At 41.7% G+C, this 27,233-nt stretch overlaps 1 protein-coding gene across 1 annotated transcript; it reads left to right on the top strand.

Moving 5' to 3' along the window:
- On the top strand, window positions 1-26,503 carry cebpg (CCAAT enhancer binding protein gamma). Its single transcript, XM_034182960.1, has 2 exons — window positions 1-136; window positions 25,621-26,503. The coding sequence occupies exon 2, from the start codon at window positions 25,724-25,726 to the stop codon at window positions 26,225-26,227; it is 504 nt and encodes a 167-aa protein (XP_034038851.1). The 5' UTR covers window positions 1-136; window positions 25,621-25,723; the 3' UTR covers window positions 26,228-26,503.
- The last annotated feature ends 730 nt before the right edge of the window (window positions 26,504-27,233 follow it).

A 27,233-nucleotide genomic window follows, 5' to 3' on the forward strand; every position in this document is an offset into this window, starting at 1 on the left:
GAGATTTCGCAATCGGCTGCTGTCCATGTTTCAAACACAAACAGTGTGAGCGTTGGTTGGCAACATTTTAACGTTACTTTCTCCGGCAAATGTGCCTCCTGTGTTGGATGGTTGTATCCTCCGCCGTCCTGTGAAGGTAAACTATTCTGGAATGGTTGTGTATCCGAATGCAAGTCGAATCGTGGCGTGTGAGCTGTTAGCGGCTAACTAGCTGGCTAGCTTTGCGGTTTATGGGCAATCGTGTGTTTTTAAACGACTAAATGTGTTTTCAGATCGTGTTTCTGTTCGCATAGTCAGAGTGACACGTCTTAATTTAACAAAGAAAGTACCGAGTCCTCTTCAGGTCGACTGTGAGCCACCTAAAGTTATTAAAAGTGGTCGGAAGTGTTTAATTCCTGACTTTGTGGTTGCTGTCGGGACGTCCGTGGTGGTTTTGCTTGTGTGGAAGCGCTTTGGACTCGTTGATAAAGTTGTTTTTTTCCGTTTAAAACCTGCCCGGCTCCGGGCTGGAGTTCCCCGTCAGAGCACAAAGAGAACCGCTGGTGATGATGCAACAACAGGCAACAGCCGCCGGTTTCCAGCCGGAGCGCTGAGCGCGGCGCACCATCGCCGCTGCATAGCAACCCTCCGACCAATGAGGTCGGTGCTCTTTTAAACTACAGTAAACCAGCGATTTTTTTTGTCCGTTATAATCGAAATCTGTTATATGTATAAAACATAACATTTATTGTGTGATGGAAAAGTTTGTACAGACAATGCACAAAAGCACACATCAAAAGTTAAAAACCACCACAGTAATAATTGAAAACCATAATAATACTAACTTGTACATAAAACGCACACCCAAGGTTAAAAACCACAATACTCAAAAACCATAAACTACTAAATTGTGCAGTTAGTACATTGAAGCACACATCTAAAATTAAAAACCACAATAATACTGATCATACCTGTTTTTAAAAACACTGACACTGGGTAAATTTACAACATTGAGGCTTTTCAGGTATCAAATCCTGCAAAATCCCGGAGAGGTCGCCGCGCTGCGAGATCTCAGTAACATTGAGAACTGCATGGAGACGCTCTGATCATGCTTCACTTTAACCGCTGCACACGGACAACACAATTAACATCGCAACATAAAACTATTTTTATATTGTGCCTAAAACTCTCATGAATATATTCTTTATAGACATTGTTATTGCGTTTATTTTATGTAAACATGCGAGAATCACAGTCTGTCTCTCCGTTATTTTCAGTGGGAGCTGCTGTGAGCTACAATCGCTTCCTGATCATGTTGTTCTGGAGGAAAGTGAAGTTTGCTCTTTAACGTCTTGATTATTGTTCTTTACAACAGTTTGTCCTCTTTGTTCCAGACTAATATATATAATATGTCTGAAATTTGGTTTGCGCTTATTAAATTCCACGCAGATTAAATGTAACAGACACAGATTTTTTGTTAGAATTGTTTTAGCAAGTTTTCAGGGTATCATGCAGCAGTCTCTTATTAACGTGATGAAAAGCATAAAAAAATGTAATTTTTGTAGTATAATATTCATTTACAACTGTCATCGTGTGGATTCTCTGTTCTTTTGACTGCAGCGACTCTCTGGCACGCAAGGGATTATGGGCTACGTGAAAACCCCGAATGGTTTGAAAGATAATTAACCTTTAATGTAGTCTTGTGGCCTCGCAAACCAGTATAATCTCTCAGGTGGAAAAATTCATTACAATCAATATTTTCATGACATTTTGTAAGCTTCAATAAGCTCCCCACAAACTCTTCAATTTTCTGCTGTAGTAAGTCTGAGTTCTTTCAGTCTATTTTCATAAGACTACTTAAGTGCCTGTAGGAAGTTTGTAGAAAATTGGGAGCTTAAGTAGATTTTTCATGGCTGGTTGTATGAGGCTGTGTTTGAAGGTGGGATGTACAGAGAGGTGTACTTACTCTTACATAGTTTTAACAGAAAAAGTGTAAGTTTGTTAAGACATGGTTGACATTGAGATGCAGAGAGACACACAAATACAGCTTGTCAGCATCTCACCATTTCATTTTGGTCCTTCAGACTTTATTTTGAGTAAATGCATCAGCGGAGCATTAGCATGGCAAAAACCTTTCAGATTCTGGGGGGGCTCCGCTCCCCCAGACCCCCTGCCTTTTTAAGCATTTTTCTTTATTTACCTCTCACATGCGTGGAAAAGCTCCAGACTTTTTTCAGTAAAATGGTTCTTGGGAGCATGAGCAGGACTAAAACTTTTAGCTTCTGACACCCCGCCTTTTTAAGCATTTTTCTTTTTTTGCTTTTCAGCTGACCCCCCTAATTACAGCCCTCTTAGCCCCCTCCCATTTTAAGCATTTTTTAAATGTAGATGTAAATTAATATTCAAAGTTTTCAGCTAGTTGACAGTAGGGCTGTACAATATGGCCAAATTATAATATTGTCATTAGAGGTGCACCGATCGATTGGCTACCGATCATTATCGGCCGATCATGCCTTGATCGATTTGATCGGTGATCGGCAAAATGCGCCAATCAAAAGGACCGATCACAACAGTGCATGCAGTAGCGCAGGGAGCGCTTGATGTGTTTGTCAGGAAAATGATAATTTCTCTACATTGATTACAGACCCTGCAGCGGGTCCGTGATCAACTTTTCTGCAACGCGGCTTTGCTCTGAACCTTGAACCAATCGAACCAGTGGTTCGCAGATTGAAGCATGCTTCGAGCCTGTTGCTTCGTGTATACTTTCTTTCTTTTGCTTAATTTTCCCCCGCTAAAACCCTAAAGAGCATATTTCTGTGAGTATTATTTACCTTTTCTATGTTAAACCGACCTGTTATGGTCTTCTGAAACAGTTGATAGATGTATTTTATAACAAAAACGGGAGCGATGCTAACGCGTTAGCATGTCTATGGCATTTTCTATGTTAAAAGTTAGCATTATGCATTTGCAGTTGTCATCACGTTCGGGTGCATTTGTTTTCAAATTGTAATATTTCTTAAATTTATTTTTGTTTATATATTAATAATCTAATAAATCAATGATTATTTGTAGATCACCCTGTGTGCATTTACAAATATTAATGAGACAATTTTAACCCCATAGAATGAGGGCTGTATTTTACATTCTCAACGTTCTGTAGGCTGTAACCTGAGCAACATGAAACATGGATTAAAAAAGCTTGCTGGTAGAACAAAGTCAGTGTAATAAAACAAAAGTTGGCAGTTTATTCTAGTGTCTTTATTTGAATGCATGTTTTTTCTTTTCATCATTAAGTCTTAATGCAAAAATAGTCCTATACATTACACCTATATTCTTATTTTGGGCATGTTCCAAATATGTACTTGATCGGTATCGGCCGATCAAAATTTCGGTGATCGGCCTAAAAAATCCTGATCGGTGCACCTCTAATTGTCATGTAAATGTCACTTATATACATGCTGTCCATATTCTTGAGCCGCTTAGGTGGGTAGGGAGAGTTCCCATGGGATAAAAAAGCTTTTCAACCTACCATTCCTGGTTCTCAAGACCAGGCACCTAAGTGGCTCTACTGTTTTTTTTTGTTTTTTTTTGTTTTTTGTTTGTTTGTTTGTTTTTTAGATATTTAGGTGTACCTTAGTAAACACTAGTAGAGTTCCACCTTAGATATGGAATGTATAATAGAAGATATACCCTACTGAATTTTCATATCAATATGATATACCACATAGGTGGGCACTTGTTCCAGAAAGGGCCAAGAGGGTGCAGGTTTTCTTTGCAGCCACTGACTCCACCAGGTGATTTCACTGATTAACTGATTCATCTGCTCAAAGTGATAATAATCAGTGAAATCACCTGGTGGAGTCAGTGGCTGCAAAGAAAACCTGCACCCTCTTGGCCCTTTCTGGAACAAGTTGCCCACCCCTGATATATATGACTATGATTTGACACAAAGTGCAGCAACAGTGAAAATTAAGCATTCTGAAACAAAACAGTAATAATACCACACTCATTTTGCACTCATCATAATGGCCCAGTCACACGGCACTTAACGAAGGGTGACGAAGACCTGACGAAACAAGAAATCTGGACCTTCGTTGACTGTCTTTGGCATCGTTTAACCTTCGCGCAGCCTTGTTCCTGCAGCAGGCGCTTCGTCAGGATTTTTAAACTGTTGAAAATTTTGAACGAAGGGCAACGAAAACCTCAGTTCGTCTGTGTTTCGTTTTGCTGTCGTTCTTGATGTTTTTAATCGTTTGTGTAGTTTTTGTAACGTTATTGTTTAATTTGACTTCGTTGGAGCAGCTGAACATTTTAACACAGTGCAGAAGCTGGTTTGTGAGCGCTGAGGCTGCTGCTGCGTTCACGTACATAGGAAATTACAGGGCAAACTCAGCCTGTTTGCTTGGATTTTTTTATCTGTGTGGGGGGGGCAGCTTCAATGGGTTCAGGCACATTACATAGGCCAAAATTAATCTTTTGTGTGGATATAATTAATTATTTTGCCACAAGCAACTGTTGAATTTGAAACAACAAAAAAGTTGGGTAATTTCCGACGGTACTTGAATGCAGCATCAGCGGCAGCAGGAGCTCCTGCGTGCGCTTATTATATATTAAATATAACAATCTGAGTGTAGGAATGACAATCCAGTCCTGTACATGTGACAACAGGAAGATGAATCAAAATGATGACATAAAGAGCTGTTCTGGAAGGAAGAATTCACGTTGTGGATCAGTGATCAGCTGGTGGAATAACCGCACATGTGAGTCAATGCGCGCGTTCACACGCACTGATTAATTTACTGCTCTGATATATTCAAACATCTTTACACTTATATTTATATTTATTCTCCCTTTTGACAGTTTTCTGTTATAAATAAATATATATGGCTTAGAACATAATACTGTGATACAGCAGTGACCACAGCGCACTTTTTTTTTTTTTTTTTTTTTTAATTGGAGGAAGGCGGAGCACGCATCGTGTCAACAGACCGTGTGGATTCTGATAATGATGGACATGATCCCTCTTTTGTTCTGGACAAGGAACCAGAGCAGGTGGTCCACCGACGTGCGCACAGATCTCCACAGATTCTGTTTGCAGTTTCTCCAGGACTCAGGCGCTATGAGCTCCGTCCCAGCGCCGAGTCCTGGAACGCAGAGACGCAGACACACACTGCTCCAGCTGTGGCTCCAGGTGCATTTCGTCGAGATCGTGAGCTTCGGTTTTGTTAATTTCCTCTTTCGTCCCTTTTGCGCTCTTGCTTCGCAGACTGTTCGGTGATAAAAGCAATTTCGTCCACCTTTTCTCAACGAATTGTGACTTTTTTACTTTTTCCCTTCGTTCAGGAATTGTCGTGTGCCGTGTGACTGGGCCATAAGGTTAGGATACTGTGCCCTCCAAAAGTATTGGAACACTTGGAATTTCACACATTTTAATTTATTTATGCCATTTTAAATACTAGAAATACGTGAAGAAGGAAAACACTTCGCACATCCCTTGGCGACAGGTCCGTAAGAGAGGGCACATAGGCTGCTGAACAAGAAAACAAAAAAAAACTCTCGCACACTGCCTCACTTGCAACACAAAGGTGAATGTAATCAAGCAACGTTTCGGCCAGTGGGCATCATCAGGCAAATAATTTCTATGAATGAAAAGCCATCTTAAATAGGGTGTGGCTGGTGACGTCACAGGATGTTCTCATAGAAAAACCATAAAAACCCTTTCACAATATACACATCCATATCCATAAAACTCATGCATAATACAATAACGTATACAAAATAGATATATACCTATATACCACAGTGAAGGGTATTATACAACCCCTGGTAATAATTATGGAATCACCGGCCTCGGAGGATGTTCATTCAGTTGTTTAATTTTGTAGAAAAAAAGCAGATCACAGACATGACACAAAACTAAAGTCATTTCAAATGGCAACTTTCTGGCTTTAAGAAACACTGTAAGAAACCAGGAAAAATAATTGTGGCAGTCAGTAACGGTTACTTTTTTAGACCAAGCAGAGGGAAAAAAAATATGGACTCACTCAATTCTGAGGAATAAATTATGGAATCACCCTGTAAATTTTCATGCCCAAAACTAACACCTGCATCAAATCAGATCTGCTCGTTAGTCTGCATCTAAAAAGGAGTGAACACACCTTGGAGAGTTGTTGCACCAAGTGGACTGACATGAATCATGGCTGCAAGATGAGAGATGTCAATTGAAACAAAGGAGAGGATTATCAAACTCTTAAAAGAGGGTAAATCATCACACAATGTTGCAAAAGATGTTGGTTGTTCACAGTCAGCTGTGTCTAAACTCTGGACCAAATACAAACAACATGGGAAGGTTGTTAAAGGCAAACATACTGGTAGACCAAGGAAGACATCAAAGCGTCAAGACAGAAAACTTAAAGCAATATGTCTCAAAAATCGAAAATGTACAACAAAACAAATGCGGAACGAATGGGAGGAAGCTGGAGTCAACGTCTGTGTCCGAACTGTAAGAAACCGCCTAAAGGAAATGGGATTTACATACAGAAAAGCTAAACGAAAGCCATCATTAACACCTAAACAGAAAAAAACAAGGTTACAATGGGCTAAGGAAAAGCAATCGTGGACTGTGGATGACTGGATGAAAGTCATATTCAGTGATGAATCTCGAATCTGCATTGGGCAAGGTGACGATGCTGGAACTCTTGTTTGGTGCCGTTCCAATGAGATTTATAAAGATGACTGCCTGAAGAGAACATGTAAATTTCCACAGTCATTGATGATATGGGGCTGCATGTCAGGCAAAGGCATTGGGGAGATGGCTGTCATTACATCATCAATAAATGCACAAGTTTACGTTGATATTTTGGACACTTTTCTTATCCCATCAATTGAAAGGATGTTTGGGGATGATGAAATCATTTTTCAAGACGATAATGCATCTTGCCATAGAGCAAAAACTGTGAAAACATTCCTTGCAAAAAGACACATAGGGTCAATGTCATGGCCTGCAAATAGTCCGGATCTTAATCCAATTGAAAATCTTTGGTGGAAGTTGAAGAAAATGGTCCATGACAAGGCTCCAACCTGCAAAGCTGATCTGGCAACAGCAATCAGAGAAAGTTGGAGCCAGATTGATGAAGAGTACTGTTTGTCACTCATTAAGTCCATGCCTCAGAGACTGCAAGCAGTTATAAAAGCCAGAGGTGGTGCAACAATACTAGTGATGTGTTGGAGCGTTCTTTTGTTTTTCATGATTCCATAATTTTTTCCTGAGAATTGAGTGATTCTATATTTTTTCCCCTCTGCTTGGTCTAAAAAAGTAACAGTTACTGACTGCCACAATTTTTTTTTTCCTGATTTCTTATAGTGTTTCTTAAAGCCAGAAAGATGCCATTTGAAATGACTTTAGTTTTGTGTCATGTCTGTGATCTGCTTTTTTTCTACAAAATTAAACAACTGAATGAACATCGTCTGAGGCCGGTGATTCCATAATTTTTGCCAGGGGTTGTATACATAAGACATGGATATATAAGACAGCTCAATATACATACACACACACATACATAAATACACTCAACAAAAATATAAATGCAACACTTTTGGTTTTGCTCCCATTTTGTATGAGATGAACTCAAAGATCTAAAACTTTTTCCACATACACAATATCACCATTTCCCTCAAATATTGTTCACAAACCAGTCTAAATCTGTGATAGTGAGCACTTCTCCTTTGCTGAGATAATCCATCCCACCTCACAGGTGTGCCATATCAAGATGCTGATTAGACACCATGATTAGTGCACAGGTGTGCCTTAGACTGCCCACAATAAAAGGCCACTCTGAAAGGTGCAGTTTTATCACACAGCACAATGCCACAGATGTCGCAAGATTTGAGGGAGCATGCAATTGGCATGCTGACAGCAGGAATGTCAACCAGAGCTGTTGCTCGTGTATTGAATGTTCATTTCTCTACCATAAGCCGTCTCCAAAGGCGTTTCAGAGAATTTGGCAGTACATCCAACCAGCCTCACAACCGCAGACCACACCAGCCCAGGACCTCCACATCTAGCATGTTCACCTCCAGGATCGTCTGAGACCAGCCACTCGGACAGCTGCTGAAACAGTCGGTTTACATAACCAAAGAATTTCTGCACAAACTGTCAGAAACCGTCTCAGGGAAGCTCATCTGCATGCTCGTCGTCCTCATTGGGGTCTCGACCTGACTCTAGTTCGTCGTCATAACCGACTTGAGTGTGCAAATGCTCACATTCGCTGGCGTTTGGCACATTGGAGAGGTGTTCTCTTCACGGTTGAATCCCGGTTCACACTGTCCAGGGCAGATGGCAGACAGCGTGTGTGGCGTCGTGTGGGTGAGCGGTTTTCTGATGTCAATGTTGTGGATCGAGTGGCCCATGGTGGCGGTGAGGTTATGGTATGGGCAGGCGTCTGTTATGGACAAAGAACACAGGTGCATTTTATTGATGGCATTTTGAATGCACAGAGATACCGTGACGAGATCCTGAGGTCCATTGTTGTGCCATACATCCAAGAACATCACCTCATGTTGCAGCAGGATAATGCACGGCCCCATGTTGCAAGGATCTGTACACAATTCTTGGAAGCTGAAAATGTCCCAGTTCTTGCATGGCCGGCATACTCACCGGACATGTCACCCATTGAGCATGTTGGGATGCTCTGGACCAGTGCATACGACAGCGTGTACCAGTTCCTGCCAATATCCAGCAACTTCGCACAGCCATTGAAGAGGAGTGGACCAACATTCCACAGGCCACAATTGACAACTTGATCAACTCTATGTGAAGGAGATGTGTTGCACTGCATGAGGCAAATGGTGGTCACACCAGATACTGACTGGTATCCCCCCCAATAAAACTGCACCTTTCAGAGTGGCCTTTTATTGTGGACAGTCTAAGGCACACCTGTGCACTAATCATGGTGTCTAATCAGCATCTTGGTATGGCACACCTGTGAAGTGGGATGGATTATCTCAGCAAAGGAGAAGTGCTCACTATCACAGATTTAGACTGGTTTGTGAACAATATTTGATGGAAATGGTGATATTGTGTATGTGGAAAAAGTTTTAGATCTTTGAGTTCATCTCATACAAAATGGGAGCAAAACCAAAAGTGTTGCGTTTATATTTTTGTTGAGTGTCTGTGTGTGTGTGTATGTATATATATGTATATATATATATATATATATATATTAGGGCTGGGCAACGTTAACGCGCTAACGTTGTGTTAATTATTGAGGTCATTATCGCCGACAATATTGTTCCTCCCCTTAACGCTGCGAGTTTTTTTTTTTTTTTTTTTTTTTTTTTTTTTTTTTTTTAAGCCTTTTATGATTGTTGCTCGTTGCCTTTTATTTTGAAAGCGTCGGTCGGGGGCGAGCTTATGCTTCTGCTTCCTGCTGATAGCTGAATTCACACAGAAAACAACACGAGGATCGAGAAAAGTACAGGCTATGCAATGCACAACAAAACAAAATGCAGAACTTTTGAATGGACATTTTCGTTACAAAGTTCTACAGGATCAGGCCTGGATCCAGACCTGCATCAGTCAATTTTTTTTTTTTTTTTTTTTTTTACGCATCGTTCGTCATCGGTTAAAAAAAAAAAAAAATCTTGAATAATCTCGAATAGCCGAACGTGTCCCCGCGGTGAACACAGCTTTTCAGTGGTTTTCATGTCAACCTATAGTCCGTAAATTATACGGATTTTTCCGAGTTTCAGAGTCATACGGACGTACAAATAAAGTCGGATATTCAGGGTTTGGTCTGTAATAAACCGTTTCTGCAGCACGGCTCCACTTTGAAACCATGAACCATTGAAGCAATGCTTCGATCCAATAGGTCGTTGGTTCTTTGATTCACTGCTCTTAAACGGCAAGCCGCTTCTTAATCCCTCGCAAAGCCATTAAAATATCGTCAGTCGCTTTTGTGTGGATTAAAGTCACTAACTGGGACTCTTGTTTTGTTGCTGTCAAGAAATGAGAATCGTCCTTCATTCCATTCACACAGCTCGAAACGCTGCGCGGCTGAGACAGAGTCCGGTCGGAATTAATAACTTCAAAATGAATCGCCACACAAACATGGGGAGGACATGCAAACTCCACACAGAATGGCCACAGGTAGGAATTGATCCCATGACCTTCTTGCTGAGGCCACTAAGCCACCGTGCTGCCCTGGGTCTATGTTTTGATTAATATGTTATTATTATTTGAACATAGTATTTCATATTGTTTTCAAAAATCTGTTTTATTATCAATTATATGAAAGTAAAAGGATTCCTGTTAAACAGGTTATTGGAAGAGACTCAGACAAAATTAAGGAGAACATTTAGAATATTTAAAACGGCAAATCCTCAGTGCCCCCTCCTGAACACAGTTTATTTAAACTTGAACTCACAGGAAATATAATATTTTAATTAGCTTATGTACTTACTGAGACTTTGTAGAAATTGTGAGAAATTCATCGCAAAAAAACAGATTTTAGCTTATGTCTCCTCAGTATTGTCAAGTTAAACTTAATCGCAAGGAACACTCACGGCGTGACCTTTTACAGTAAAAGTATTTGATGGGATGCTGGCATTAAATGTTTTATTGTGAAATGGTGCGAGCAACATGAACTTGGCCCTGACATTGAGGTTGCAGCTCTTGGTTAGAGTTGGCTTTCATTCGTGAGACACTATGGAGAGCGCCATTTTGGAAGTATTAGTGATGAAAGTTCTCTGGAAATTACCAGAAATCTGGGTTTTTACTCACGTGGTGAACGTTTGTTAATTTTGATAGAATACGTCAGAATCCATTCATTCAGTTCCATGCCCAAACATGTGGTGGCAGTAATGCACCGTGTTGGTTTGCAAGCCATGAATAATCTCCAAAGAAGAAGAAGGGTTATTTTGTTTTGGGAGTTTTTAAGTTATATTTTTGGGAACTGCAGAGTGATTCTTCCAAAGTGGAGAAAGTTGAGAGGACCATCAATTCCTTCATTAAGAAATGGCTTGGACTCCCGCGATGCCTCAGCAGTGTTGGCTTGTATGGACATGGTGCTTTGGAACTGCCTGTGTCCAGCCTCACTGAAGAATATAAGTATGCTAAAGCGAGACTGAACATGATTCTGACTGAGTCTTGGGATGCAGCAATATGAACAGCTGCACCCAGATTAGCAACTGGTAGGAAATGGACTCCAGCAGAGGCCGTGCAGCAAGCAGAATGTGCTCTCAGGCACAGAGACATCATGGGGCAAGTACAACATGGAACAGCAGGACTTGGATTTGGTGCAAGCTGACAAACTTGGCAAAAAGCTACATCCATTGAGAGAAGGAAGCTAGTGGTTGAGGAAATTTGGCGACGAGAGGAGGCAGAAAGGAGTGCAAAGTGCAAAGGCAGTCTCACAGGCCATACAAGGACAGTGGACCAGGTGGGAAAACCTAGAACATCGGAAGCTCACATGGAGGGATATTTGGGAGATGGAGTGAAGCAGACTGTTAAAGTGTTACCTCAAGTCCTTTAAGCATTAATGATTTACTTTGTTGTGGACATTAAAAGTCATGAGCTGCGTATTTCTTCCAGTAATGATACATTAATGATACATTATTGTATTGTATTGTATTGACACATCCGACTGATCCTTGAGGAAGCAGCGGAGGTGGAAGCTGCGTTTAATCAGGCATATCTTGGCATGCTGGGCAAGCTTGTGCCCGGGTTGTGTGACTTGCGCCCCCTCCCCAGGACTATAGACACATGGAACTCTTGTATAGTTTGTGTTGCACAGATGTTTTTTTTTTTTTTTTGTATTTGCTGTTTTAGTTGCAGTAAACAGTTTGAGTTATGTGATTGTATTATAATTTGTCATTTCAAAACTCAGATCTGTGTGCGTTTGGGGCATTTAATAATGTGGTAAAAAAGGATCTGGGTTATTTCTGTTCGACATCAAGGAGGTATTAAACAAGCTGTAAATTGATCTGAAATTGTGAGAACTAAGTTTAATTTGAATGGGTTAAATGCAGACCAATTTCATTGTATGTATAATGTGTACAATGACAATAAAACGCTATATTATATAGAACGTCTACAAAAACAGAATTGTGGGAGTTTGGAGGCTGATTCTTTCTGCACAGTATTTATATCATTTAAATCATTAAAACCACATCAACATTTTGTGCATGAACATCAGTAAACGCACAAACTCCCACATTTGAGATTTAACAATAAGTTATCAAAGCAAGTTACTTTGGTAAAAAAAAAAAAAAAAAACTTTTGACATCTAACATGTTTATTGCTCTCAGAAACGAGTCTTTATTTACAGATCAAGTCACTGACGTCTAAACAAAACGGAGCAAAGTGTGACTGAAGGCGTGATAGGTACTATAATTAATTAATTAATCTAAATTAACGCTTTATTTTGACAGCCACAATTTTAATACTTAATAGCGACAACCTGCAGTTATTAATTATTTACGAGCTGCGTAGGAAGCTAATGATTAGCTTACCGCCATGCTTTGCCTCTAGCAGCTTGTACAGTAGTGTTCAGAATAATAGTAGTGCTGTGTGACTAAAAAGATTAATCCAGGTTTTGAGTATATTTCTTATTGTTACATGGGAAACAAGGTACCAGTAGATTCTCACAAATCCAACAAGACCAAGCATTCATGATATTCACACTCTTAAGGCTATGAAATTGGGCTATTAGTAAAAAAAAAATTAGAAAAGGGGGTGTTCACAATAATAGTAGCATCTGCTGTTGACGCTACAAACTCAAAACTATTATGTTCAAACTGCTTTTTTATCAATCCTGTGAATCACTAAACTAGTATTTAGTTGTATAACCACAGTTTTTCATGATTTCTTCACATCTGCGAGGCATTAATTTTGTTGGTTTGGAACCAAGATTTTGCTGGTTTACTAGTGTGCTTGGGGTCATTGTCTTGTTGAAACACCCATTTCAAGGGCATGTCCTCTTCAGCATAAGGCAACATGACCTCTTCAAGTATTTTGACATATCCAAACTGATCCTTGATACCTGGTATGTGATATATAGGCCCAACACCGTAGTAGGAGAAACATGCCCATATCATGATGCTTGCACCACCATGCTTCACTGTCTTCACTGTGAACTGTGGCTTGAATTCAGAGTTTGGGGGTCGTCTCACAAACTGTCTGCGGCCCTTGGACCCAGAAAGAACAATTTTACTCTCATCAGTCCACAAAATATTCCTCCATTTCTTTTTAGGCCAGTTGATGTTCTTTGGCAAATTGTAACCTCTTCTGCACGTGTTTTATTTAACAGAGGGACTTTGCCGGTGATTCTTGCAAATAAATTAGCTTCACACAGGCGTCTTCTAACTGTCACAGCACTTACAGGTAACTCCAGACTGTCTTTGATCATCCTGGAGCTGATCCATTTTGATGGTGGTTTTCCGTTTTCTTCCACGCATCTCTGTTTTTTTTTTTTTGTTGTTGTTTTTTTGTCCATTTTAAAGCACTGGAGATCATTGTAGATGAACAGTTTTCCCCTCTCCAATCAACGTTTTAATCAAACTACGCTGTTCTTCTGAACAATGTCTTGAACGTCCCATTTTCCTCAGGCTTTCAAAGAGAAAAGCATGTTCAACAGGTGCTGGCTTCATCCATAAATAGGGGACTGTCACAGACTGAGCTGTGACGCTTACGCAGTCAATGGCGCGCAGGCAGCAATTAGCCGGCATTTAACTACTATGCTGCACAGACGCCGACTGTGTTTCACTCTCCATCTATCCGTATGTACTGTTTTCATTTCCCTGGTTCATTATTCACCATCATTAATCACCATTTGCCATAACTTCTATCTAGCATTGTGACTAAGAGTGCAGGGAAAGGCCTACCGGCATTTCTTATGTTGCAATGTGTTCGTTTTCACCGCGTTTCAAAACGCGCATCTTATACCGTCATTCATTATCAAATTTAATCTGTTTTAGTGATCGTTAAAACACTTGTAAAACATTTCTGTAACAGTTTAAGCTTACTCACCAAAGTCACCAGCATGCAGGTACTTCCTTGTTTGGGGCAAACCGACTGAATGTTCCAGTCAGTGTAAATACAGGGGTTCCTGCGGTTTGGCAGAGCAAACTATTTTAGACAGGGGTGTTTTTATCTGGTGATGGTTATATTCCATTTTATTATGCTTAGAAGGGGTTTTAGGTTAATGGTGTTGGGTGTTTATGTATTTTGTTTGTATTTTTTTGGGTTGTTATTTTGTGCTTATGTTATTGTTATTTAGTTGATTGATTTATTTTGTGAATGGAGCTTACCTGTGGGAGGGGCTGTTACTCTGTAAAGGGGCTCAGCGCCTCAGTTGGGGGGAGAGCGTCGGAGAGGAAGGTTGTGTTTTAGTGAGGGTGTATGTAAGTAGTGGTCCAGAGTCTCTGATAGATATAGTCTGGCACTCTTGCTTATTTGTTTCTTTTTGCTCATTTTTTTGGATGCACTGTAAATATTTGCACTCTTAGAAAATAGGAAAAGAAGAAAAATAAAAGAAAAGCTTTTAGTTGGGAAAACTGTCTCTTGTCCACTCCGTCGCCGGTCATCCTGTTACATGTAGTGTCAGAAGCGTGGGTAGCGGAGTGAGACGGAGAGAAGACCAATTAAAACAGCTGACAAGATGACTACCAGGAAGAAGGCTACTGAAGGCAAGGAAGATGGAGCAATAGGGGGCGCCACTGAGATGGGAGTGCCCACTCCACAGCCTGCCACAACAGACATAGCCATCGATCGATGATGATGTTCCAGTCGTTTATGGAAGTGCAACGTGCCAGAGATGAGCGAATGGAGAGAGATGCATCCAAGCAAGCCCAGGAGGTCAAGGTCCTGACGCATCAGGTGACGCAGCTGCAGCTGGACATGAAGTCAGGCCGAGTCACACCCCCACCACCATCCTAGGACACTTCAACGCCTGAACCACCACCAGTGACCACAGTGACCACCGAGGGGCGTCTACCAAAAATGGCCAAGCTGGAAGAGGCTGACAACATTGAGCACTACTTGACCACCTTCGAAAGGCTAGCCACAGCTTTTGGCTGGTGAAGAGCGACCTGGGCCGTGCACCTTATCCCGTTGGTGACTGGGAAGGCCCGCAGTGCTTTCGTTGCCGTGAACCCAAACGATACAACAGACTACGATCGCTTGAAGGAGGCAGTGTTGAAGAAATATGAAATCAACGCTGAGACGTATCGGCAGCAGTTCAGAGCCCTGGACACCAGTTCAACTGAGACGCCGCAAGAGCTGTATGTCCGACTGAAGGACCTGTTCTGCAAGTGGACCGGATATGATAAGAGCAGCAAAGAGAACCTGATGGAGACGCTGGTGCTGGAGCAGTATCTAAGCGTGCTATATCCAGATGTAAGGACCTGGTCAGGGAGCATAACCCGAAGACTGCACCAGAAGCCGCAGTACTGGTGGAGAGCTATGTGGCTGCGCACAGAGGTCCCCGAGGCTACCGTTACGCTGGAGTGCTGGAGCAGAGCACCCAGGGTAAGTCTGTTGGGTTTGGGAAGGGAATTGGTTCTGGTACTGATAATAGTCACAGCGTTAATAGAGCCCCACTACCACCCCCCACAGACCGTGCTAGGCCACAGAGCATTTCCTGTTATAACTGTGGCCAGGAAGGTCATAAGAGCCCTGCTTGCCCCTTGAGAAAGTCAGAGTACAGCCACTTATGCTATGTTCCCCACCCCACCACTCCTTTAAACATCCCGGAGAGCAGAGACCCCGTTATCACCATCGAGCTAAATGGTAAATCTGTCAAAGCATTGGTAGATACTGGATGTTCACAGACACTAGTGCAGGCTGACCTAATCCCCCTAGAGTTCCGTAACTGCAATGATAAGCTGACCATCTTTTGTGTACATGGAGATAAAAGTGAGCTTGACACAGCCGATGTGTATGTCAGAGTGCAGGGACAGACATACTTGCTAAGGGTAGGACTAGTGTCTAAATTGCCATATCCTGTGTTGCTAGGCCAGGATCTTCCAGTGTTACTTGAGTTGGTGAATAGAACCGCTTGGTGTGTTGTTGTGACAAGAGCACAGGCTAGGGAGCAGCAAGTAGAGTTGACAGAGTTGCCATATTATGGTGAAGATGTTTCTGTTGAGCCCACACTGAGTAGGCAGCAGAGGTGTGATAGGCGTAGACAGACTGTTGAAGACACTTTGAATCAAAAAGAAGTGCAGACAGAGAATATTGACCCCCCTGAATTGACGGATGTGAATTTTACTGGTAATCTGGCAGAGGAGCAGCGTGCAGACTCCACACTGAAACAGTTTTAAGAAAGCTGAAGAAGGGGCTGGTTATGTTCCTATGTTAGGTAAGGAGGGCTACACTGTGCAAAATGAGCTACTGTATAGACAGAGTGAGGATGGAATGCAACTGTTGATCCCAAAGAAGTATCGTAGGCAAGTGCTGGAACTGGGTCACACCATACCCTGGGCTGGACACTTGGCCTACTTGAAAACATTACAGAGAGTAAGCAAACGTTTTTACTGGCCAGGTTTGTTTTCTGATGATAAAGAATTTTGTAAGTCTTGTCCTCAGTGTCAGCTGTCAGGAGGTAAAAACTTGGCCCATGCCCCATTGATCCCCTTACCTGTGAAGTGCTTACCGATCAGGGCCCCAACTTTATGAGTAAAACCCTCAGGCAGGTTTATGACATCGTAGGCATTAGGCGTATCAGAACCACTCCTTACCATCCACAGACCGACGGACTTGTTGAACGGTTCATCCAGACCCTTCTCAACATGCTTCGGACGTTTGTGGAGGACTCTGGCAAGGACTGGGACCAGTGGCTACCATACTTGCTCTTTGCCTACAGAGAAGTCCCTCAGGCGTCAACAGGATTTTCCCCCTTCGAGCTCCTGTATGCACACCAGGTTCGAGGTCCCCTCGATGTGCTGAAAGAGACTTGGGAGGGCGAGATGTCTGCTGGCACAAACGTCATCTCGTATGTGCTGAAGATGAGGGAGAAACTTGCTGCTGCATCTACTCTGGCACAGGAGAAACTGCAGAGGGCGCAAGAGAGACAAAAGGCATGGTACGATCATTCTGCCAGAACACGCTGGTGACAAGGTCCTGTTCCTGCTGCCCAGCTCTGAGAACAAACTGCTGGCAAAGTGGCAGGGGCCGTATACTGTTACCAGGCAGATGGGACCGGTGACGTACGAGATTCACATGCCAGACCACCATAAGAAGCAGCAAGTCTACCACGTGAACATTCTGAAAAAGTGGACTGAGCATCAAGAGCAACAGCCAGAGGTGTCTGCCCTGTTCATCCGTGCCATTGAGGAAGAGGAGGAACACAGCGAGTACCTACCGTGCTGGGGCGAAGGCTCTACAGTGGACTTGAGCCACTTGTCCGATGACCGTCAGCAGGAGCTGACCACCATCTTACCCAAGGGTCTCTTCGTGGAGACCCCGGGACGGACGGAGATGGTGGTGCACCGCATAACCTTGAAAGACCAGCAGCCAGTGAGACAGCCATGCTACCGGGTGCCAGAGAGCCTGCTGCCCGTGCTGAAGGACGAGTTGGATATGATGCTGGAGCTGGGGGTGATCGAGCCATCCTCCAGTGAGTGGAGCAGCCCCATCATCTTTGTCCCCAAGAAGGATGGTAACCTGAGGTTCTGCTTGGACTGCAGGAAGGTCAACGCTCAGTCTGAGTTCGACCCTTACCCCATGCCGAGGGTTGATGATTTGGTCAAGCGCCTTGGCAAAGCCAAGTACTTGACCATCATTGACCTTTGCAAAGGATATTGGCAACTGCCGTTGGCTGAGGACAGCAAGAAGCTGACAGCCTTCAGGACACCTTTTGGCCACTACCAATTCACGTTGCTCCCCTTTGGATTGCACGGAGCGCCTGCAATGTTTCAGAGATTGATGGACAGGCTCCTCAGAGGGACTGAGGGCTTTGCTGCTGCCTACCTGGATGACACTTGCATATACAGCTCCACGTGGGAGGAGCATTTGCAAAACCTGCAACTGGTCCTCTCCTTGGTGAAAGAGGCGGGCCTGACCATCCATCCTGGAAAGTGCGTGCTGGCCAGGGAGGAGACAGCGTATCTTGGCTACATGTTGGGCCGGGGTGTCATTCGGCCTCAGGTTGGGAAAGTTGAGGCTATCAAGGCTGCTGAGCGCCCCACCACCAAGAAACAAGTGCGCTCTTTCCTGGGCTTGGTTGGGTGGTATAGACGCTTTATACCCAACTGTGTAGGGAGCCTGTGCTGCTCAGCCCAGACTTCAACAAGTCTTTCACTGTCCAAACTGATGCCTCAGAGCGAGGCCTTGGTGCGGTGTTGCTGCAAGAGGAAGATGGACATTTGCGACCTGTGGCTTACATCAGCCGCAAACTGCTGCCGCGGGAGTGTAACTACTCCACTGTTGAGAAAGAATGTCTCGCTATCAAGTGGGCATTGGACTCTTTTAAATATTATTTGTTGGGGAGGAAATTTATTTTAGAGACTGACCATAGGGCATTGTCTTGGTTAGGACGCATGAAGGATACTAACTCAAGGATCACTAGGTGGTTCCTTGCTGTGCAACCATTTGACTTTGAAGTGCTGTACAGGTCTGGGAAGTTGAATACCACTGCAGACTTCCTTTCTAGGATGCCACAGGGGGCATCTTCAGAAGGGGGGGAAATGTCACAGACTGAGCTGTGATGCTTACGCAGTCAATGGCGTGCAGGCAGCAATTAGCCGGCATTTAACTACTATGCTGCACAGACGCCGACTGTTTCACTCTTCATCTATCCGTATGTACTGTTTTCATTTCCCTGGTTCATTATTCACCGTCATTAATCACCATTTGCCATAACTTTTATCTAGCATTGTGACTAAGAGTGCAGGGAAAGGCCTACCGGCATTTCTTATGTTGCAATGTGTTCTTTTTCACCGCGTTTCAAAACGCGCATCTTATACCGTCATTCATTATCAAATTTCATCTGTTTTAGTGATCGTTAAAACACTTGTAAAACATTTCTGTAACAGTTTAAGCTTACTCACCAAAGTCACCAGCATGCAGGTACTTCCTTGTTTGGGGCAAACCGACTGAATGTTCCATTCAGTGTAAATACAGGGGTTCCTGCGGTTTGGCAGAGCAAACTATTTTAGACAGGGGTGTTTTTATCTGGTGATGGTTATATTCCATTTTATTATGCTTAGAAGGGGTTTTTGTTTAAAGGAAATGGTGTTGGGTGTTTATGTATTTTGTTTGTATTTTTTTGGGTTGTTAATTTGTGCTTATGTTGTTGTTATTTAGTTGATTTATTTTGTGAATGGAGCTTACCTGTGGGAGGGGCTGTTACTCTGTAAAGGGGCTCAGCGCCTCAGTTGGGGGGAGAGTGTCGGACAGGAAGGTTGTGTTTTAGTGAGGGTGTATGTAAGTAGTGGTCCAGAGTCTCTGATAGATATAGTCTGGCACTCTTGCTTATTTGTTTCTTTTTGCTCATTTTTTGGATGCACTGTAAATATTTGCACTCTTAGAAAATAGGAAAAGAAGAAAAATAAAAGAAAAGCTTTTAGTTGGGAAAACTCTGATTCACACCTGTTTGTTCCACAAAATTGACGTACTCACTGACTGAATGCCACACTACTATTATTGTGAACACCCCCTTTTCTACTTTTTTTTTTTTTTTTTACTAATAGCCCAATTTCATAGCTTTAAGAGTGTGCATATCATGAATGCTTGGTCTTGTTGGATTTGTGAGAATCTACTGGTACCTTGTTTCCCATGTAACAATAAGAAATATACTCAAAACCTGGATTAATCTTTTTAGTCAGAGCACTACTGTATCTTCTCGTCTTCATCTTCATATTGTTGTATGAATTCCCAAAGTCTTCTGTACTTTTCAAGCATGTTTCATCTCGCCGCCAGCAGCTTTCTCTTAAAAACTCACAGAGCAGCAAACACACAGAGTGCGCCATTGTTTATGTTTGAGTTTATATCCAAAAATCACCAGGCCAAGCAGAATTACATCCCATAGTGCTACCTTAATTGATAATATATTCAGCAATGATATTGAGAATAACACTGTGAGTGGATTATTAATCAATGACATTAGTGATCATCTACCAGTTTTCATCATTTATAATAGAAACCATCGGCGGAATCAGCCAGAGGAGAAAATAAAATACAGGCGAGTGCGGACAGAGGAAAACATGAACACACTAAAGAAGGATTTACAGGAGCAAAACTGGGAAAAGGTATACAGTGAAAGTGATGTTGATAGTGCATATGAAACTTTTTTACAAATATTTACATCATTATATGATAAAAATTGTTCAATTAAACAAGACTACAGAAAACAAAAAATCCAAGCTCGACCATGGATGACGAAAGGGTTACGAAATGCATGTAATAAGAAAAATACACTGTATAGAGAATTCATAAAACTAAAGACTAAAGAGGCAGAAAATAGATATAAGAAATACAAAAATAGATTAACTAATATTATACAGGTATGTAGGAAGGAATATTATAGTAACATATTATATAATAACAAAAACAATATTAAAGGAATATGGGATATATTAAATAGCATTATCAAAAATGGTAATAAAAAACAGAGTTACCCTCAGTATTTCATTGATAATGTCAAGAAGGAAAATAAGGATGAGGTAGTCAACGGTTTTAATAATTTTTTTGTAAATATTGGACCAAGCTTGGCAGAAAAAATTCCCAATTCCCAACCTGAGGATTGGGATAATAATCTCATAGAAAGAAATCCCTGTTCAATGTTCCTCACAGCAGTGGATGGAAAAGAAATTATAGACATTGTGAATAATTGTAAATATAAAACATCTACCGATTTAAATGAAATTGATATGGTGGTGGTAAAACAGGTCATTGAATGGATTGTAGAACCATTAACATACATCTGTAACTTATCATTTCAAACCGGTAAATTTCCCAATCAAATGAAAATAGCTAAGGTTGTGCCGCTGTATAAGACTGGGGATAGACACCACTTCACAAATTATAGACCTGTTTCTTTGCTTCCATAATTTTCCAAATTATTAGAAAAGTTATTCAATAATAGATTAGACAAATTCATAAATAAACATAAATTACTTACTGATAGTCAATATGGATTCAGAGCACATAGTTCAACATCACTTGCATTAATAGAATCAGTTGAGGAGATTACCAACGCCATAGACCACAAATTACATTCAGTTGGAATATTTATAGACCTTAAAAAAGCTTTTGATACAATCAGTCATGACATATTAATCAGTAAACTTGAACAATATGGGATTAGGGGGTTGGTGTTGCACTGGGTGAGAAGCTACTTAAGTAACAGAAAACAGTTTGTGAAGTTGGGGGAATATACATCATCATGCTTGGACAATGCTTGTGGCGTCCCACAGGGGTCAGTATTGGGTCCAAAACTGTTTCTAATTTATATAAATGATATTGTCAGTGTTCCCAAAATATTAAAATTAGTATTATTTGCAGATGACACAAGCATTTTTTGTTCAGGGGGGATTTGCAGGAGTTACTGAGGAGGATCAGTATAGAAATGGGAAAATTGAAAATATGGTTTGACAGAAACAAATTATCATTAAACTTAAGTAAAACAAAATACATGTTATTTGGCTATTGTAATACAGACATACAGGTTCAGTTACAAGTCGAGGGGGTAGATATTGAAAGGGTACATGAAAATAAGTTTCTGGGGGTGATAATAGATGATAAGATAAACTGGAAGACTCATATAAAACATATACAAAGTAAACTGTCAAGAAGCATTTCAGTTCTAAACAAAGCGAAACATATTCTGGACCACAACTCACTCCGCATTCTTTACTGCTCACTGGTTTTACCATATTTACAGTACTGTGCAGAGGGAAGGGGTAATACTTATAAAGGTACAACACAATCACTATCAGTAATGCAGAAAAGAGCTATAAGAATTATTCATAATACTGGCTATAGAGATCATACAAATCCACTATTTTTACAATCCAAATTCTTAAAATTCACAGACTTGGTTCATTTTCAAACAGTACAAATCGTGTATAAAGCAATAAACAATTTACTTCCAGCAAATATTCAAAATATGTTTTTTAACAGATCAGGGGATTGCAGTCTGAGGGGGGAAATTTAATTTAAAGCATCAGTGGGCATGAACAACATTAAAATGTTTCTGTATTTCTCTCTGTGGGGTGAGGATGTGGAACAGATTGGGAGTGGGGCTCAAGCAATGTCCAAGCATGAACCAGTTCAAACAGCGGTACAAAAATGTTTTTTTTTCTAGGTATAGGGAGGAGGAAGGGTAATGAGGGTTAGGGTGTTTTTGTTTTTTGCTTCGGCTTGTAAATATATAGTATTTTATATGTAAGTAGGTATGTGTAGTTGTATATGTATGTGTGTATATGTGTATATATATATATATATATATATATATATCGGTTTAGGTGTGTAGGAATGTGTATATGTGGCAAAGGGTATTACTGGTTGTGGGGAAGAAGGGGTAGAGATAAATAAGCTGATGCTTCACCCTACCCCTTTTCGGACATGTTGGGTACACAGTAGGAACTTTTTTGTTGTTGTCTTTACTGATCTATCTTGTAATTGTTGTTGTATCAAATGTTCGAAATAAACAGTTTTTCATTCATTCATTTGTGTCGCGTATAAAACAACGTCACTGCAGTTAGCTCTGCTGACCCCTCCCACTTTGAGCAGGTTCTGTTTGTAGTGGAAAAATTACAGTAGAGTCGAGTAGTACTAGTCCTGTGTAGTGGAAAGGGCCTTTTGTTCCATCTCTCTCTCTCGATGGACCATAAAATGTATTTTTTGCAGCCAGCAGAAAGCTGAACAGATGATGGCTGTGCTGAAAGCTGCCGCTGAGTGATTGCAGTTACTGACAACGTGTAGCATCAAATACCAAGCCGTTATCACGGCAGACAAAACAAATTGAGTTATTCTTTCATGTTTTCTATATCGACATGTATCATTTTTCTGACACTGTAAACCAAATTTAATGTTTTTGTAATAAAATGGAGGAAAACCATTAAAGCTAGAATTGGTAGTCCTGGAGGTTAGGGTTAGGTTCCACCCCTTACCCCATCAGTGCTCCGTCCAAAGCCACACCCACACAAACATGAACGCGCATCTGACTGTGGGACTCAGCGGGGCAGAGGAGTGGCTGGACTGAAAGGCGCAAGATGTGCAGGAACTGAAAATATCACTGGAGTGTGCTTGAAGCCTGGAAAAAACAACACTGGGGCAGGATGCGGAGGAGTGTACAGGAGGCCTGAAAAAAAAACGCTTATGTGTTGTGGTGGCTGCTGTATCAATTGTATTACGTTATTAAGCCATATATATATTGATTTATAACACAAAACTGTCAAAAGGGGTAATAAATATAAATGTAAAGATGATTGAATATATCATCAGAGCAGTAAACTGATAAGTCCTTTTGAACGACCCGCAGATCGCTGCTGCTGCGTTCATGTACTGTTGGAAATTACACTGTTTGCTTGGATTTTTTTTATTTTTTTTATTGTGGGTTTGGGGTCTACTTCACTGGGTGCAGGCACCTTATATAGGCAAGAATTAATCTTTTGTGTGGATGCAATGAATTATTTTACCAAAAATAAAATGAAAACCACGCTTCTGCCACAAGCAACTGCCGAGTTTGAAACAAAAAGAAGTCCGGTAATTTCCAAAGGTACTTGAATGCAGCAGTGATCTGCGCTCTGATGTATTTAATTAGCTTTACACTTGTATTTATTACTCCTTTTGACAGTTTTGTGTTATAAATCAATATATACGACTTAGTAAAGTAATAGTGATACAGCAGCCACCACGGCACACCAGATTTTTTTTTTTTTTTTTTTTTTTTTTTTTTTTTAAGGCCTCCTGCGCGCTCCTGCAACGTTTTCGCCTCCTGCGCGTCCTGTGTCTTTCAGTCCAGCTAATTACCTGTCCAACAGAAAGAGAGCAACCTCTGCATCACTTTTAAGACTCTTCAGATGCCTCAGTTGTTTCCACAGAGAAAATGCTGCACTGATGTTGACTCCCATCTGGCCTCTTGCTTCATCCTGAGACTTTTTCATTGCAGCCTTTTCTGCCTCCGGCTTTCTTTTCCTTGGCTTTCTATCGGGGTGAGCTGTTAAACGTAACGATGGAAGTGGTAGTTTCGGCTGTATTCCCTCTGCCGTTGTACTGAAGTGAACTTTGGTGAAACGAGATGAGTGTGCACGCATAAAGGAGGGAGGGAGGAACAGAGGGGGCATTGAGCCTGGTGACGTGAGCAGGAAGAACTAGACATGAAGGCATCTGATTGGTTTTTTTTGAGAGCAGACCGTGGGGCTTATACTGGTCGGAGTTTTATCGATCCTACAGCTGCTACAGACGTCTAATTTTTTTTATATATTTTTTTTTTTCTGTTCCTTTTTCTGAATACATTTTTCTGTATTGACGACTGTTGGGATAGACGAACCATTTCACCCAATATAACAAAGTGTTTCTGAACACAGTTACCTACCCGAGCTTTAACATTGAACACGTGTTAACGCCTTCCTGTTATTTTACTGTTTCTGCAGTTGGAATTTGTTGTGATCGTTGCAGCTGCACATCTCTCCATTTTAATTTCATAAAATTTGATGTGATGAAATGTGACCAAGTTGTGCGGCGCCGCTGTGATGGTTCTTTGTCATTATTCCATCATGTTTCACGTTGGGGGCGTCTCTGACTGCTGGAACCAGATCTGTTCTTTGTGTATAACTGACCAAATGCTGCTGAGAATTTTGGCAGTTGATGTTATGAAAAAACGTATTACTTTCATGATGTTACCATCGTTCAGCGCAAATGTTGAAGGTGTTTGGGGGCGGAGCCTGTGTATAAATACAGCAGAGGACTTTCTTCCAGGCTGCAGGTCTGCTTCAGTGAACCTGCAGCCTCTCTGCTGATTGTCGTATCCTCGTTCTTCACGAGCCCAGCAGAATTTTTGTTTAAGGAGAATTGACGTTAACAAAATGCAGATAATTCTGTTAATATTGGCTTAGATTATAGATCGTTATTCACCTAAACAAGGACTATTTGAGTAACTGACGTCCAGCAGGTGTAGGTTTATTGTGTGGAGAGCACTTTAAGTGTGCTGTCAGTAGACTTCAAGGCTTTATATAATTATCAGCAAAATGGCCATCAGCAGATATCGAGAGAAAACATGTGAAATGGAGCAAAATCCACCCAAGTACAGTATTTTATGATGCCCTAGTTTAGATTTAAACCACAAGATGATGTCAGGGCTAAAATCCTAATGATGGCGTTTGTGGGAGGGCATTAAGTATTTTGACAGAGTAGCAGCTGACGGTCGTATCGGTGACACCGACCGCAGCCTTCCACGTCACTGTAGGAGTAAAACAGACATTTCTTTTGGGGGTGTATCTCTTCAGTTATCCAGAATCACTTTAAAAAAAAAAAAAAAAAAAAAAAAAAAAGTCTGGTTTAAATGAAGTTATGTCAAAAAGGAGCTGTTCACATTTAAAGGCAGAAAATCGATGGCATTTTCTGGACCTAAAAACAAAATGAAATTCTTTATCTTTTGTATGTGAAATAAGAAACTGTTAATACTTCATGTCTTGCAGGCTTTGTCGGGGCACTGACTCCTCTTCCACATCTCAACATAATCATCTCTGCATCTGGGAAGACCTCTGGTCAGACAGCGCCACCTGCAGGCAACACATCCAAATGAGCCGGCCGTCGCAGCCGAAGCTAAACACAGCAGACCACAACGGCGTGAGCGTCATCCACAGCCAGACCCACGCCACCGCGTCCTCCTCGTCCCTGCCGGCGGCGGTAGCCGGTTTGCAGCAGGTCCCCCAGCTCGTCCCTGCAAATCCAACATCTGGAGGCGGAAAGGCCGTCCCGCCCAGCAAGATGAAGAAGCCTCCGGCAGACAAGGACAGCGAGGAGTACCGCCAGCGGCGCGAACGCAACAATCTGGCAGTGAAGAAGAGCCGCATGCGCAGCAAGCAGAAGGCGATGGACACGCAGCAGCGCGTCAATGAGCTTAAGGAGGAGAACGAGCGGCTGGAGGCCAAGATCAAGCTGCTCAGTAAAGAACTGAGCGTGCTCAAGGACCTCTTCCTGGAACACGCCCACAACCTGGCTGACAATGTCCAGCCGCCAGTTGGCGCTGGGAGCTCTAGCCCCGCCCCCAGCAGCAACACCAACAGTAGCAATGGCCAGTGAAGGGGCGGGGTTGGACTTATTTGGGGGGGGGCACATTTTCAGGCCTGTGCTGCATCAGATGAGCATCCTGATGCACTGATAATCAACTCCACCCTCACGTCTTTTTGTATTTTTTATTCTTTAAAAAAAAGAACACAGAATGACCAGATCCATCAGATTCCACAGTCCGTGTCCTCATCCTTTCTGTCTGTGCATGAACCTGTCTAAAAGAAGAAAATCTGCACCGCTGTGTGCGGTTTTCAACAGCATAAAAAAAAAAGAAAGAAAATACAAAACCCTTTTGTATGAGACTTTTCCAACCGGCTTCTTTCAGGTACTCTGTAAAGGGGAGGAGTTTGATCTGTGACCAAATGCTGAGATTGGATGCCACTGGATTGATTGACAGGACTGTGAGCAGACTGAGACGTCCAGTAGAGACTGATGACTGGGAGTTTGTCTCTGTTTTTTTTTTTTTTTTTTTTTTGATATCTCTGGAGCCACGTCAGCAACACAATCCTGATGAAAGAACCTTCTGAATTCCTTTTTTAAAGTGTGTGTGTGTGTGTGTGTGTGTGTGTTTGTTTAATTTGCTTATTCAACAAAGTGTTGATAAAGATGTCATTGGTCACTACATGATGGGGCGCTTGTTATAACTTTTAATTTGCCAAAGTTCACCAAACTGCAAAAACTACCTTCAATGTTCTGTCATACTTTGTTTTGTGATTTAACAGCTGGAGAAATGTGGGAATTCAAACACTGAACTCATCACAAAGTAATTCAGGAAATATTCAAAAACTGATAAAAACCAGTCTGGATGATCTGGTAACCATGGCAACACCCTGTCCTCAGACAGACCTGCTTTTGTATTTCATATGTCCATTCATCATGAAAAAGCTAATGCTGTTCGGCGGTGGTAATGCCGTAACATTCAGAACGTTACATTGGGTTTGTGAGCTGTGCGTATCGGCTCAGAACAGAATAGTCCATTTCAATTTTTTTTGTCTTTTTCCTCCTGCGCTGTTGCAAG

The sequence above is a fragment of the Thalassophryne amazonica genome, chromosome 2, assembly GCF_902500255.1.
Source record: "Thalassophryne amazonica chromosome 2, fThaAma1.1, whole genome shotgun sequence".
NCBI lineage: Eukaryota > Metazoa > Chordata > Actinopteri > Batrachoidiformes > Batrachoididae > Thalassophryne > Thalassophryne amazonica.